At 42.9% G+C, this 13,965-nt stretch overlaps 1 protein-coding gene across 3 annotated transcripts in view; it reads right to left on the reverse strand.

Annotated features, from left to right (window-relative positions):
* LOC130526998 (voltage-dependent T-type calcium channel subunit alpha-1I-like) overlaps positions 1 to 13,965 on the reverse strand; it is a 36,108-nt gene that overhangs the window by 14,698 nt on the left and 7,445 nt on the right. For all 3 annotated transcript variants that reach the window (XM_057035011.1, XM_057035009.1, XM_057035010.1), the window contains 14 exons: positions 13,131 to 13,222; positions 12,751 to 12,884; positions 12,259 to 12,356; positions 11,232 to 11,391; positions 9,885 to 10,197; positions 9,706 to 9,798; positions 9,049 to 9,607; positions 6,337 to 6,701; positions 4,375 to 4,526; positions 3,346 to 3,531; positions 2,566 to 2,683; positions 2,155 to 2,310; positions 1,293 to 1,380; positions 139 to 329 (listed from right to left, as the gene is read on the reverse strand). In XM_057035011.1, the coding sequence (XP_056890991.1) occupies positions 139 to 329; positions 1,293 to 1,380; positions 2,155 to 2,310; positions 2,566 to 2,683; positions 3,346 to 3,531; positions 4,375 to 4,526; positions 6,337 to 6,701; positions 9,049 to 9,607; positions 9,706 to 9,798; positions 9,885 to 10,197; positions 11,232 to 11,391; positions 12,259 to 12,356; positions 12,751 to 12,884; positions 13,131 to 13,222 (2,705 nt within the window). The remainder of the gene's footprint in view (positions 1 to 138; positions 330 to 1,292; positions 1,381 to 2,154; positions 2,311 to 2,565; positions 2,684 to 3,345; positions 3,532 to 4,374; positions 4,527 to 6,336; positions 6,702 to 9,048; positions 9,608 to 9,705; positions 9,799 to 9,884; positions 10,198 to 11,231; positions 11,392 to 12,258; positions 12,357 to 12,750; positions 12,885 to 13,130; positions 13,223 to 13,965) is intronic.

Here is a 13,965-nt window from a genome sequence, read left to right on the forward strand (position 1 = left end):
GCAGCATCACATGAAATATCATGCAGTCAGAGTTGTGGTGCATTTCGGTGCACGGCAGAGGTTGGAGCCTCTGCGTGAATAATTCAGTAAATCAACTTTATGACTGATCATTTCATTTCACTGGGGCTGAAGGCTCACCGGTGACCTCTGCTCAATGCTGCAGATGTCCATCGAAGCTGCACTTGCACGCCGCGACTGGCAGGAGTTTATGGTGGGAGTGGCTGCTGTGTGTGTGATAACCGGCAGTGGAGCAGCAGGAGAATGGGGCATGGAGGCTTTGGGGTTGAGGAGACCATTGGGGGTCAGCATCATGGCCTGGATTTTGAGCTCTATGGGGAATAAAACACAGAAGAATTCATATCCATTCAGGTAATTATTTTGTTCTTTTTGTGCTAACCTTTATTGTCCTTGATTTGCTGTAATTATTTATTTTTTCAATCTTTTGCCCACGATTGGAGACCAGGACCTTCTGGATATATACAACATTACAGCTAGAGGGAATCCCAGTTCACTGCTACAGGATTTTGTTTTAGTTTGAGGAGCTTTGATATTTCAGGAGCAAGGACCATACCATCAATTCGGCATACTCTATTAGCAGTTGTGCCAAGCTGAATTGCAACATGGTTGCTGGAAAACCTTTGTTGGAGATCAGGTGGTGGAAGCCATCGATCAAAAAGACAAAAATAAAGAATAAATGTGGGTATAATAGGTTTAAAGGGAAGGAAAGGCGAAGCATGTGAATTCAGAAGTAAAGGGAATGAGGACAGAGTGTCTAGACAGGCAGGGTAATGTTTGATGCATGGTTTTCTCCATTTAAATTTAGAAGGACATTTTTTATCAATATTTGAAATTGTTACACCAAGAACAGACATATAAAGTATGAACAGTACAATACACAGAGAGCAAATTTAGAATTGAAAGTTCTCACACCCCTGGCAGAGCAGATGGTAATTTTACAAAAAAAGCTTTTAATCCTCCATATGGGGAAACCCTCGAACATTCTGTTGTTTTAAAATTAATACAATTAACATCAGAAAATATTAGATGCTATCAAATTTGCATATTTTTTGGAAATGACTGCACAGGAGAGTCAAAATGTCTTATAGAGCAGGAATTTAGTCAGCTAACTATGATGGATTGACAAAATAATGAAATGATCTCTTGTATATTTAAAGACAATCATCCTAGAATTAATTTAACAGAATGTTGAGAATACTACCAAAACAGCAAATAATGCAGATCCCTCAGCTTGCCGGGTCCCAACATGCACTAGATCCTTTAATGAAGGATACCTGCAGCATAAAGCTCCCTCAACTTCTCTTCCTCCTCAAATGAAAAGGACTGCCTCTCGTCATCGCCTTCAGATTTGTTGGCGTCGCCCTAAAAACACACATAGCAGTGAGATATTTAGAATCTGTATTATGATCTATACTCTAATGTCTAAAATCTCTATTATCATTGTCATCTCTTCTTGCACTGTCAGTTGAAAGTTAAGCAGGAGAGAATTATTGGCAGGTCGGGAGGGAAAGACTGAGGGACAGCGAGCAGAAGGCAGATGGGTGGAAGGGATCTCCAGTGTTCCCTAGTTGAGTTATGTGGATGGTTTTGGCAGCGATCTCCTGTAGCCACACCAATAAAGCTTTACCGGATTTAATTAAAATTCATGCTAGAAAGATGGAGGCAGACAGCTTTCGAAAAGGGTATCTGTGTGTGTGTGTGTGTGTGTGTCACAGTGGGAAAGAACAAGAACATGAGAGAGAAAGAGAGAGAGCAGGAAAGAGTGGAGGAGAGGAAGAGAGAGAGCGGGTGCATGTGTTCTCTGATGCTGGAGATAAATGATGAAAACTAAACAACAAAAGCTCACCAGCTGTGAATGACAGGCGATATCAAACACATCCCTACCCCGGAGAGTGTTGTGTGTATTTGCAAAAGTGTGGAAGAATGGAAGATAGCGAAAGAGAGAGGGATAGACTGGGGCGGGATAAAAGAGAGAAAGAGGTGTGGATAAAGAGGATAGAACCACACAGAGAGGAGGATAGAGATTATTCTCTTGTAAGCAGCTTTGGTATCATCAGCACAACAGAGCTCAATTAGTCTCATTCTCTCTCACACATTCTCTAAGTAGCTCAGAAACGATTGCATGTTTGCCCTTACTTCAGCCTGAAAGCCTTCAACTAAAATGGCTACAAGCAAGTTGAAGAGGACGTAGTTGCCAAAGGTCATGAGGGCTACAAAGTAGAGGGCAGCCAGAGGTGTCGTGGAGGCCATCCCATTATAGAGCACCGAGTTCCAGTCCTCCTGGGTGAGGATCTGCAGATTAGTGATGAAAACAATGACAAACAAAGGGACAAACTATTAATATTTCATTGTTAATGGGACATAATGTTTATAAGTATTGAATAAATTACCATTGCTCCATTACTTTTCTCTGCTTGTCAAGCAAATCATCTATATTTTTATGATGTGATGAGAACGCCCAAACTAACTGATGCTATGGCATTTGTCTGCCACTGTAAATCTGTATATTTCTGAGTTTGTCAAGTTTATTTTCTGTGTCTGTCTCACCTGAAACACGGTGACAGTCGCCCAGAGCAGAGAGTCAAAATTTTTCCTGTCGGGTAAAGTGTCTCCACTCTCTTGTCGCAAACCAAATTTACAGCCAAACAGATGCATCCCCAAAATACTACACGGAACAGACACAAAACACATTAATTATAGTCTCAATCAAACCAAACAGCTAACATGTTAACACAATGCATTGGCCTCAATGTGGCTGAGTTTTAAACTCGTTTTATTAAGGATTGAAACATGTTTGACACAAACAGGAGCAGCAGCACAACAGGAATCATATCAAGGGTGTCACCATATCTTACTCAAGTGACATTATGTAACCTTTTACCTTAAAATAGCAGTCTAAAAACACTCTAAAAACAGTGCACACAGACTTGTATCACATAATACCCAAAGCCTTTGCAAACAACATGGTGAAAATGTGAGCAGAGAGAGCAGATTTGTAATCACAGTGACATGGAGCCACACAGGGAACCCTAGTAGCAAATTCTGACTGCAGAAAAATTGAAGAAGGCACTGTAACAACGTCAGGGCAGCAAAGGGGTCAGCAAGTCACCGTAGCAGTACACAACTTCACACTGAATTTGCATTTCACCAAAGTAAAACGGCAACAACCCAGATTCAATCAGTATGTAGAAAATGGATGGCAGAGGTGGTAGCAGTCGCACCTGTGGTTCCATAACGTCTCTGAATTTCACGCATATAACTGTAATATTTGCAGTGAGGAAATTAAGATATTTTTCAGGTAAAAAAACATTTAATTAAAGAACATACCTGAATATAAATATAAAGAGCATCAGCAACATGCAGAATGTGGCCACGTTGTCCATAGTCTTTATCAGCACCACGAGCTGCCTCCTCAGGGCAGGAAGGAACCGGACCAGCTTCAAAACCCTCAGCAGACGGAAGGTTCGCAGTACTGACAAACCTCCCTCTGCCTCACCCACAATCTCCCACACGCTGGTGAAAAGAGATGATGAACACAAAATTGCATACACATTTAAATTGAAAGAGTCGAGGAATTAACGCGGATTTAACTTTGGTTTCTTGAGTCAGCATGTTCGAAAGCCCCAATTTTAATCACGGAAAGTGCAAAACATTCTTTCTGGTTAAGCAGGGAATGAGGAGAGGAACTGGGCCAACGGTCTTAATACGCTAGGTGCATGTAGCCGGCAGTGGCACAGAAAACAAGCGAACCCTATAACCACAGATACATTATTTAGTTAGTAGTAGTTCATGAGGAAGTGAAAACGGAGCCTCTGGATTAGTGTAACTACATGACTCCACCCGCATCAATATGACACTATGGAACATGTCACTGCAGCACTGACTCACAGCGACGACCAGATCAATATCCTACACAACCCCATTTTCAAAAAGTTAGGCTGCTGTCCCCAACGTAATGAGAAACAGAACGAGATGATTTGCACAGCGTCAAAAATCCCATTTCATGCAAAACAGCAGCAAGAAAGAGTAAACTATTTAAACTGATAGGTCTAATGGGCTTTAGCTTGTTCTGACTTAGACTAAAATGAAGAAACAATGTCAAACACACAGTATCATAAAATTATAGATGAACGCGACCTTGCAAAGAGAAAACCTTAATTGGGTTTATACATGCCACTTTCTCAGGGCCAAACCAGCAGCATGGCCTTGTAATGAAAGAGCTCTTCTTTGAAACTGATTTTCCTCTATCTCAGATATGTTGCAACACACATTAGTAACATGAATCTGTCAAAGCCAGGAAGAGCCCGGGAGAGCATTCTGCACGTAATCTGGGGGCTGGGGGCATCAGAACCTCACCTGATGATGACAATGATGCTGTCGAAGCCATTATATGGGTTTTTGATGTAGCCAAAGAGCCCCAGAGCCAGGAGCTTCAGCAGCATCTCCAAACTGAACAGGCTTGTGAACACCATGTTACTGATCTCCAAAATATCTGTCAGTTCCTGTGGCTGCAGAGGCACCATGATAGTGGAGAGAAGAGTAAAACATCTGATGCGGAGGCATTGGACAGGCAACACAGAAACTTGAACAAATAAAGACAGACAGCCTGGTTGTATAGCTCAAAGAAAATGTCAAAAAGATTTGTAAGCTCAGAGGAGGAGATTCCCCAGGATGTGAAAACAGGTGTGTTTTATACTCTGTGATGTGTCCGCTCTCATTATGAATGCTTTGAATGGTGTTTGCTAACTGTACTGCAAGAGAGCTGGAGGAACTCATACAGCTGAAACTACACAAAACATCAGGGAAGATTAAAGAAAACTGGAATTTTCATGTTTTCTTAACTCTCAGCATTAGAACCCGTGTTTTCCCCTTCTGGCAAAGAAACCTCCCTGGTTTATCTTTCCGGAGAGCCAATCTTTATGAAAACATCTCTGTAGATGAGTCATTGTTGAAACTGTCAGATGACAGATGCTGGCTTAAAAGCGTCGCCTATATAGAACAATTTATGCTGAAGGGGCACGTAAATAATGATGTAAGAATGTCTTTTTCAAGGGCTTGAAGGTAACATCCATCTATATGAGAAAAAGTAAATCACTCCAGGTCCAAATTCTTTGGACACAAAAAGAGTCCATGTTTGTTCTGAGGTCAGAACTATACAAAGGTTCTAAAGAAACTTGGTAGGAGGAAGAAAGCAAAATTGGAACAGAAGTACCCAATCAATGTAGCTGTGGATGTGCGGAAAGGTGTGTGTGTGTGTGGGGGGGGGGGGGGGGGGGGTCCAATCATTTCAATTTCAGAGGACTGTTGCAGATGTGTAGCCTCTATTGAGCGCTATTCCTGTTTATATTTATAATTCATGTAGAATTTTCTTCAATCAATTTACTGGAGTTGTTTGAGCTGATTGCAGACTTGACATAATGATTGAATAGAAAAATATATTTAAATATTAACTACTCTCAAAATTCAATTGTTGACTGTATCAAATTTCACCCGAATTATCTTTTGTGTCAGACAATTCCCCGTGGTTTGAAGCACATTAATAGCCCGCCGCATCCTTCGATTTCTCCAGTACAGTGAGTCTGGCCGCCATTTGCCTCAGCTCACCAAACTAACAAAGCGGCTTCTCCTCTGAAGCAGGTTCAGTGTCATCTGCCTAATGCAGCTAATCTCCAGAGAAAAAACAAATCTCCAAAGTGTTCCAGGAAAAAAAACAAAAAAACTGGGCTGGCCATGTTCAGTGACATGCGAGAATTGTTGAATAAACTGAATCATTTGCAAAAAAAAAGAGGTTTAAGATGACAGTTGAATTCTAAAAAGAGGAAAAGAGCGATGTGTGTAATTATCACTGTGTTCATTCAAAAGCATAAACATCAACTGTGTGCACGTTTCAGAAGCTGCATTAACGAAACAGGGTGCACGTGACGTTTCCTGCAGTCTATGGATGCTTCCCAGCCACTCACAGCAGCACTCAGATCTTTGCTCCTCCGCTCTGGCTCTCGCCCCTCACTCTGCCAATTCTCAATCCCTCCTGTCCCAGGGTCACACTTTAATTAACACTTCAGGTCTTATGAGTTTCTCCGGCTCCTGATGCATGTGTACATACAGGTCATTTGTGAATGCACGCTCACACACACCCAGAGTGTGCGTGAGCCCAGATGCCCGGGACTACCGAGTGCTGATTAGGGGGTGAGTTCAGTGGCTTCACCTCACACATTATGAGCACATCAATTTTCAATCAAAGTGTAATCACACGCCATTTGCCGTGCACGTGCACACACAAACACGCGGCCTCTGGCGCCGACACACACACACGCATACCTGTTCGTGGTACTCTATGCCCATTGACAACGTGTTAATGAGGATGGCAATCATGATTCCTCTGTTGAAGTATCTGCTGCCAACAATTAGATCCAGTTTAGTTCGCAGCCCTGCCCAGCAACGCTTGTAAAGCTTTCTCTTTGGTTCGGGCGACTGCATGTCGCCATGGCGAGGGCTGCTAAAGTGACATGGGCCGCTACTATGGCCGGGGCTGCTGGGATGGCATGAGTTGTACCCATAGCGCTGGTCTTGAGTCTGCTCGTTAGTATTTTCACTGTCACCAGGTTGGTGATTGTAGATGCAATACGGGCACCCGAAGGAGTCTGCTGGGATTTCACCTGGAAGTGGCAGCGCAGAACATCCACCTGCACGAACAAAAGAAAGATGAGACACAGGCACAAAAAGTACCGAATGCATATTCAATGTATTCTCTGTTCTGGAGCTTCATTTAATTTCTGTGAGGCGAAAATTCAATAACACTGAAGCTACTGTGGAGGGATGCTTTTATGCAGAGGGGGAGTTCTTTTATTAGAACAGGTGTGTGAGTGTGTGTCTGCGTACGTGCGGGTTTCAGCGAAATTTGCTAGTTAGCAGTTTGGGAGGAATCCTCCAATGATGTAACAAAATACAAAAAAAACCTAGTTCAGGCAGTCCACAATTCAAAATTACAACAGGTTTTATTGGAGGGCGGTGAGTCGAAGCCAATCTGGCGTGTGTGTGGGGTTGGATTCATTAGCCTGTGTTGCCAGTTTTTTTCATTTGCTTTTACATCAGTTTTGTGATTAGGGAGCATGAGCAGATTGTCTTGCATCCTCCGCTGTCATCTTTACGTGGGTTTCCCCTCCCTTACCCCTAATGATTCTCCCCCATGCCAAACTGCCTCCTTCTTAGCATATTTAAAGACGTCACCATCGCCTCATCACCTTGCGTCAACATTGAAAATCTTCCTCGTGTTTGACACCGGCACATCGGGATTAGATCAACGTTTCAGATTTAGCAGTCTGACTGGGCTGATTACCTGTGCATGACCTTAGAGCTGAAATTAAACTACTTTGAACTGTTCTTGGTTTCTCTATCTTGATTTGCATTTGAATCTCTTCTTGTTTGATCCTGAGGTGCATGAGTGTGTGTGTGTGAGCATCCACCAATGGATAGATAGGATTGTTCATTAAAACATTTCTGCATTCTAATAACTCAAAACTGTGAATTTCACACCTATTCTGGACCTGAATTGTGCAAAATACAAGCCTAAAAATACAGTATATGAGCTGTGAAAGCAGCTGATGTCTTCCTAAGCTGCTGTGGCTCTTGCTCTTCTCACTTCAGCACAGTGTGACTTGACTCTCTGGTGTAAGGTAGTTGCCTTTCCACTACAAATTTTCTACCTTCAACAAAGCTGGTTGCTATAGTTCAGTGTGCTGTGAGACAACACAGCTGCGGAGTGCTTGAAGCTACACACAGACCACTATGAAAAGGTTATGGTTATAGTTCTTGGTCTGTTATTGTCTGATACAGCTTGGAAACAAGGATTATTTAGAAAAAAGAATAACACTGAAACAATAGCCTGCTGAAAGTGTGGGAAACTTTCCTGTTGAAAGGTTTCCTTATAAAAGCAATGCAGATGTTTACGTTAGCATGTGCAGTCCAACACTGGAGAGCGTTTCAGTGATTTTAGCTACATTGTTGACACCCATGATGTGTTATTTAATGATGTAGTTTATAATCCTTCTGGTCCTTCTGGTCAATTTTCAGACAGCTGTCTTTGTCAAAGTTCATGAATTCTTAGTACGATCCAAACTAGAATTTTCAAGTTCAGATTGGGGTTCTCATAAATGGTATACATATAGAAAAAACGAGTGGAGGAACTAAAGTAGAGGGCTGAGAATATGCAGAGAGATTAAAGTTTGACAGTAAAGCTGCCATCCACTTTTGGAAGTGGAAGGTGTGATCTAAGAGGTAATGCTTTCAAATCATGCACAGTTAAATAAAAAGCGACAACAAAATATGCACATTTAAGCAATAAGCACATGGTAAACGTGTGCAGATGTAGTTAATAGTTTAGGTATAATAGATCATATATGCAATTTCTGATTATTGTATATTCTCTGTATTTTTTAGTCTATTCCATTATTGCTGGGCAGGCAACATCTCGTGTGTTTGCATTTCCTTTTCTTTACAACCTCCGTCCTTCACTGTCCATTTTTTTATCTCCCCAAATGTCATGGGACTGCAATACTTAAAGTATGATCTTATGTAAGAGACACACAGATGCGCTGCCTTGGGAATAACGGCCCAACATAAAAAACCACACCACAGTGCTTCAGTGTTTATTTAGCCTTGTAGGCCTGATTAAAGTCTATGACTGAAAGCTTGTCACTGAGGTTGCAGACTCTGTGGTGTGAAAAGCCCTCCTGTTTTCCTTGGAATGCTCTGAGCAACAAAAACAAAATTAAACTGGCTTCCATTGTGTCAGAGGCAGCACAAGCTGGTCAGATCCAGATGTAAATGCTACTGAGGGAAAGTTATTTGGCTGTGTGGGGGAGCTGACCATCACAGATCATTTCTCTGAAAAAGAAACACCAAAGTTCCCCAACTCGTTCACGACACCTCCACAAACACCGTTCATTGCATTACCACCTGCCAAATGTTCACTATAGAGTCTCGGTTGACTAACTCAACTTGGAACATAACCACAAAGCCCTTTGTTCTTACCATGCTCTGCCACTAGCTGTGGGACTTTGCTGGCAGCCAGCCTCTTCGTCTCCCAGCCCTTTGACTCCATGTGGCTGAACAGAGACGATATGATGGGATAGTTTAGACCGTTCCCTCCGCTGCTGACAGAAGGACCTGGCTCAGACTGTCGGTGCTGGTGATGATGTTGATGACGGTGGTAAAGCTGGTGAAGGTGAGACAGGTCATTGGGCGCATGGCCTGAGTGCCGGTGGGCAAGTCCGTTCATTTCTCCACCCCCCCGGGCATCTCCTCCGGCCCTCTCTTTATGGCACATGGACAAGCAGTGGAAGTGGGGACGGATCTGCATGTAAAAGCGGAACATGCGACGCCAAGCCTTCCGGCTCAGGTGCGCAAGGTACCGGATGATCTCCTCGTAGCAGCTTCCTGGTTGGCTGTCACTGGCCAGCGTGGAGGCTGACTGGTGGAGCTGGCGGGCACGCTGCTCCGATTTCATTAAGGCATGTTCTCTCTGCTTCGTTTCAGAAAACTGGGTTGCTATGACAACCAGGCACAGGTTGATCATGAAGAAGGAGCCCACCTGATAATGACAACACCAGCATTACATGCAGCACAGTACACACCATCTAAGGGTTTTAATTTATGTAAATGTGCGTTTGAGTGTGAGTGTGCACTTACTATAATAAGAAAGATGAAGTAGATGAAGTTGTAGAAAGAATGTGCATCCATAACGTAGTACATGATGTCTACCCAGCCTTCTAAAGTAATTACCTGCATGACAGCACACAGTCAGCGTGATCACACTAAAGTGTGTGTTAAAATGTGTGATCAAAGTTGTATTCTTGTAAACTATTTACCTGAAAAATGGCGATCCATGCATATCCAATATTATCAAAGTTAATAGCCCCTTTGTGTGGGTTTATTTCCCCAGCCCGACACTCATTATAAAACTGGTACCAGTTCACACATGGTACTGGTTCATCTACTCTGGGCACCATCTCTGGAGGGGCCTCGTCGGCGCCCAGGAAACAGGAAGTACCAGCTACACGTCGGCGGGGCACGTCAGAGCACCGAAGCATCCCGTTTTCCCTCTCCGTCGAGCAAATAAAGGGGTGGTCATCGGTGCCATCTGGCCGATAGTAGCCACTCAGGAAGGAAATATTATATCTCCTGGCACAGGAGACCAATGATTAGACTTTCATTGTGAGTATGCTGTTTGTTTTTCACGATGACATAAATGTAAACATTAAACAACAGGCAAACAATCAAGAATCAGATAAAGCAGAACAAACAGGAGATACTCCACACCTTAAACCTGAGCTTGAGTCCCTCACTACCTTGAAAATCTACCGCAACTCTCTTCAAAGTTTTCCAAAGTGAACAGTCCTATTCACAGTCCTTCAGTCGGATGAATTGACAGACAATAGGACAGCGGGACAATATCAGCAGATTCAAACTTGTCGACCTTTTGGCCAATCTTGAGGGAGTTGTCTCAGATAAATGATGCTTCAGACCTTTCTTTTGTTCAAAGGTCTGATTTCCAAGAAAACAGGAAGCGCACAATAAAATGTGACTAAGAAGAAAAGATAAGGGGGCGGGGGGGGATGCAGCAGAGATAATCGTCAGTCTCACATTTGTCTGATAGATAGAGGTGAAACTGCGATGCTGTCGGATTGGAATGAAATTAAAGCAAGAACAAATAATCTAATACAGCGAGACGGAGCTGCCTGAAAAGACCTCTGGCTGTGTGATATAATAAAATAAGAAAATAAATAAAAGCTGCTTTTGTTTTTCAAGGCCACTTGTGTTTTCAGTGTTCACCCGCTCCTGTAATCGTGCTGCATTGTCAGGGAACATTATCTTGTCGGAGAGCGGAGCAGATGATGTGAGAGTAGTCTGTTCGATATTGGACAGCTAGATTTGCGAATACGACAGTAATGGAGTAACAGTCTCGGTCAAGCCGTGGTCACGAACGACATAAAATCCCCTAACAGGCTGACAGTTAGACCGCCACGGGCTGAGTCCCTGGCTAACGGCGCACAAAATCCCTGGAATTGTGATCTTGGGTCTGGAAAGGGAAAAACTGCACTGCAAATATTGATCACCACTTCAAAATAACAGCTGAAACGATAAAGGTAATAGGCCAAGGGAACTGTCACTGCTTCCTGATGTGCTGACAGCTGCCTGTTACTATAGCAACTTACATTTTGACATCTTCTCCCATGAAGCAGCGGTTCCGTAGTAGCCCAGCCCACAGCTGCACCCCAACAATGCCGAAGATGAAGAAGACAAAGAAGCACAGTGCCAGCACATTGCCCAGCATTGGAAGCGTGTCTAAGAGGAGAGTCACCAGGATTCGCATACCTACCAACAAACACAGGTGGGGGGAAAATGTAGTGCTGCACAATAGGCATGAGATGAAAGCCTCGATGCTAGTATCAGTCATAACGGGACAGCACGTTCTACACCTTCAAGAAGTGCAATTAACTGAATTCAGACACTGACGACTGCCCTCCGCTCAAGCCTACTTAAGTGCAGACACAGTATCACACTCCTTCCAACTTCAAGATCTGGCTACTTCAAGCACACGCCGCAATTTTGTCAAACCTGTGTTAGTTGTGCCAAGGTCACAGAACATAGTAAAAGACTTTGGCCTGCTGGCCAGCAAGAGTGCTGAGCTGTTATGAACAACACGAGCATCATAATGATTTCTACGACTTTGCACAGTGTGCCCTGGTTAGTGCACACACACACACACACACACACACACACACACACACACACACACACACACACACACACTGTCAGAATGAAGGCTCGTGGTGCTTCTGCTAATAGTTGTTTAGCATGGGGAAATTGAGGAAATTAATTTATAGTGCAGAAAGACAATGAGACATTTTTCATTGTCTCAGGTGTGACTAATGAGCTCCCTGACTTTCAGCAGAGGTGAACACATCAGAAGAAGAGAGCAGGGAATCCACAAAATTCGTAGAGGACAGAGAGTTGATTGGATAGAAACATATAATAAAGTCATAAAATACTACTTTGGCATTGGCAAAATATTTGCTATATCCAGGAAACTGATGTTTATTATCTTTACAATAAAATCAAAACAGTCCAATACTGATTATAAAATCCCATGTGCTCGAGCAACAAGCCAAAACTCTGAAAGGCATAAGCTAAATAGAATTGATTGTAAAGTTTTCTGGCAGAGATTAGAGTGAAACTTACTGGGAACTCTGTTGATGGCTCGCAGTGGGCGGAGGACCCGAACCGTTCTGATAGCCGACAGGCTGACATTATGTCCGTCAAGTGAGTACTCCAGCATTCTGCAGAAAAGTAAAAAGCCACTGCTGTGTCACTGGAATTATGATCAGCCTGACCTTGGCAAACCCTGAACCTCTGCGGGGAATCCAGCTGAAAACAGTGCACCATCTCTGGGATACAGAGACTTTAGCTACCAATCACTGAGGTCTACATCCCTCAGGAGCAAATGATGCCATTGTCATTCCACAGAGCTGTACACACTGGTCGCCCCCCCCAAACACACACACATGACATTTAACTGGCATTAAACAAGTGTCTAAGCTTTACACAAAACACACACATATACACACACATTTGGCTCAGATTTAATGTCATATATGGGCATGTGCACGTGCACGTGCAAGTTTGTGTCAATGTGTGTGTCAGTGTGAGAGAGAGAAAACGTCGACCACTCACCCCACTATAACAATAAAAAAGTCCAGTCGGTTCCAAGTGTCACCTAGGTAACCACTCTGACCTATGACCCCAAGCGCCACCATCTTCACCACCATTTCCCCGGCAAAGAAAACAAAGATTCCATCATCCAGAGCCTGCATGCACCCATACCCACACACAGGAACACACACACACACACAAGGGATTAGTGTAAACTGATTAAACACAGCAAAATTATTTATTATTATTATTATAATTAATTATTATTATTAATTGACCCTTGATAACAAAGTCTTAAAGTTGAACATAATTAGTTTGTAATAATGTGAGCATGAGGGTGCATACATGATGAGTGAGTTAGCATGTGTGTATACGTGTGTGTGTGTGTTTGATAGTTTTACCTGCAGCAGGAAGGGGGTGTGTCCGCAGGGCTGGAACATCCCGAGAGTCACACAGTTCAGCAGGATTGCCAGAATGCTCACACGCTCAAACCATGTAGCGTAAAGTTAAGGAAGGGTAACAACATGGAGTGCTTCACCTTCTGTAAAGCCACAACCGTTTTAATGCTAAACAAACAGCATTCTCTAAAATAAAACATCCTTTTCTTGTTCGGTCTGAACAAGGGTGATGAAGTGAGCCGTCCGTGTAACATGTTGCAGAGAAACATGAAAGGTACTGCTGGCGTGGAACATAGAATAGCAGCGAGTTTTCATTTCCATAAAGCCATCTGCGACCCCCATTGCCCTGTGCAAGATCATATGCATTCATTATGCCTCTCTGGGAAAACCTCAAGGAATTTGCAAGAAGAAACATGCAAACGTCTCCGAACATGCACCAGTGGAGGTAAGTGGGATTCTGTTTCTCCAAGGACTGATCCTTGAATCTAATTTATATTGGTAATCATTTAGAATGTTGGAAAGTATGCTAAAAATATGAACTATTAACTTTAATTTTCAAGCACAACTACTGACAAGACATTTTGAAATGATTCATATTTAAACATTGGTGCGAAAGCAAGACAGCTATGGCCAAAGAGCTGGGAAGGTTTTTGAAGTAGTTTTAAGTACAAACTTGCATATTGTGTACTTATGCATTTGTTTTTTTGATGGCTGTCAAACTAAGAGGAGGATAGCTCAGAATTCTTTAAGAGGAAAATACTTTGAAGTGAAAAGTAAAAGTAAAAATTGTGGGTTGCACACACAAAAAGACAGAGACTTGCACATTAACACTCACACT

The sequence above is a fragment of the Takifugu flavidus genome, chromosome 6, assembly GCF_003711565.1.
Source record: "Takifugu flavidus isolate HTHZ2018 chromosome 6, ASM371156v2, whole genome shotgun sequence".
In the NCBI taxonomy this organism is placed as follows: domain Eukaryota; kingdom Metazoa; phylum Chordata; class Actinopteri; order Tetraodontiformes; family Tetraodontidae; genus Takifugu; species Takifugu flavidus.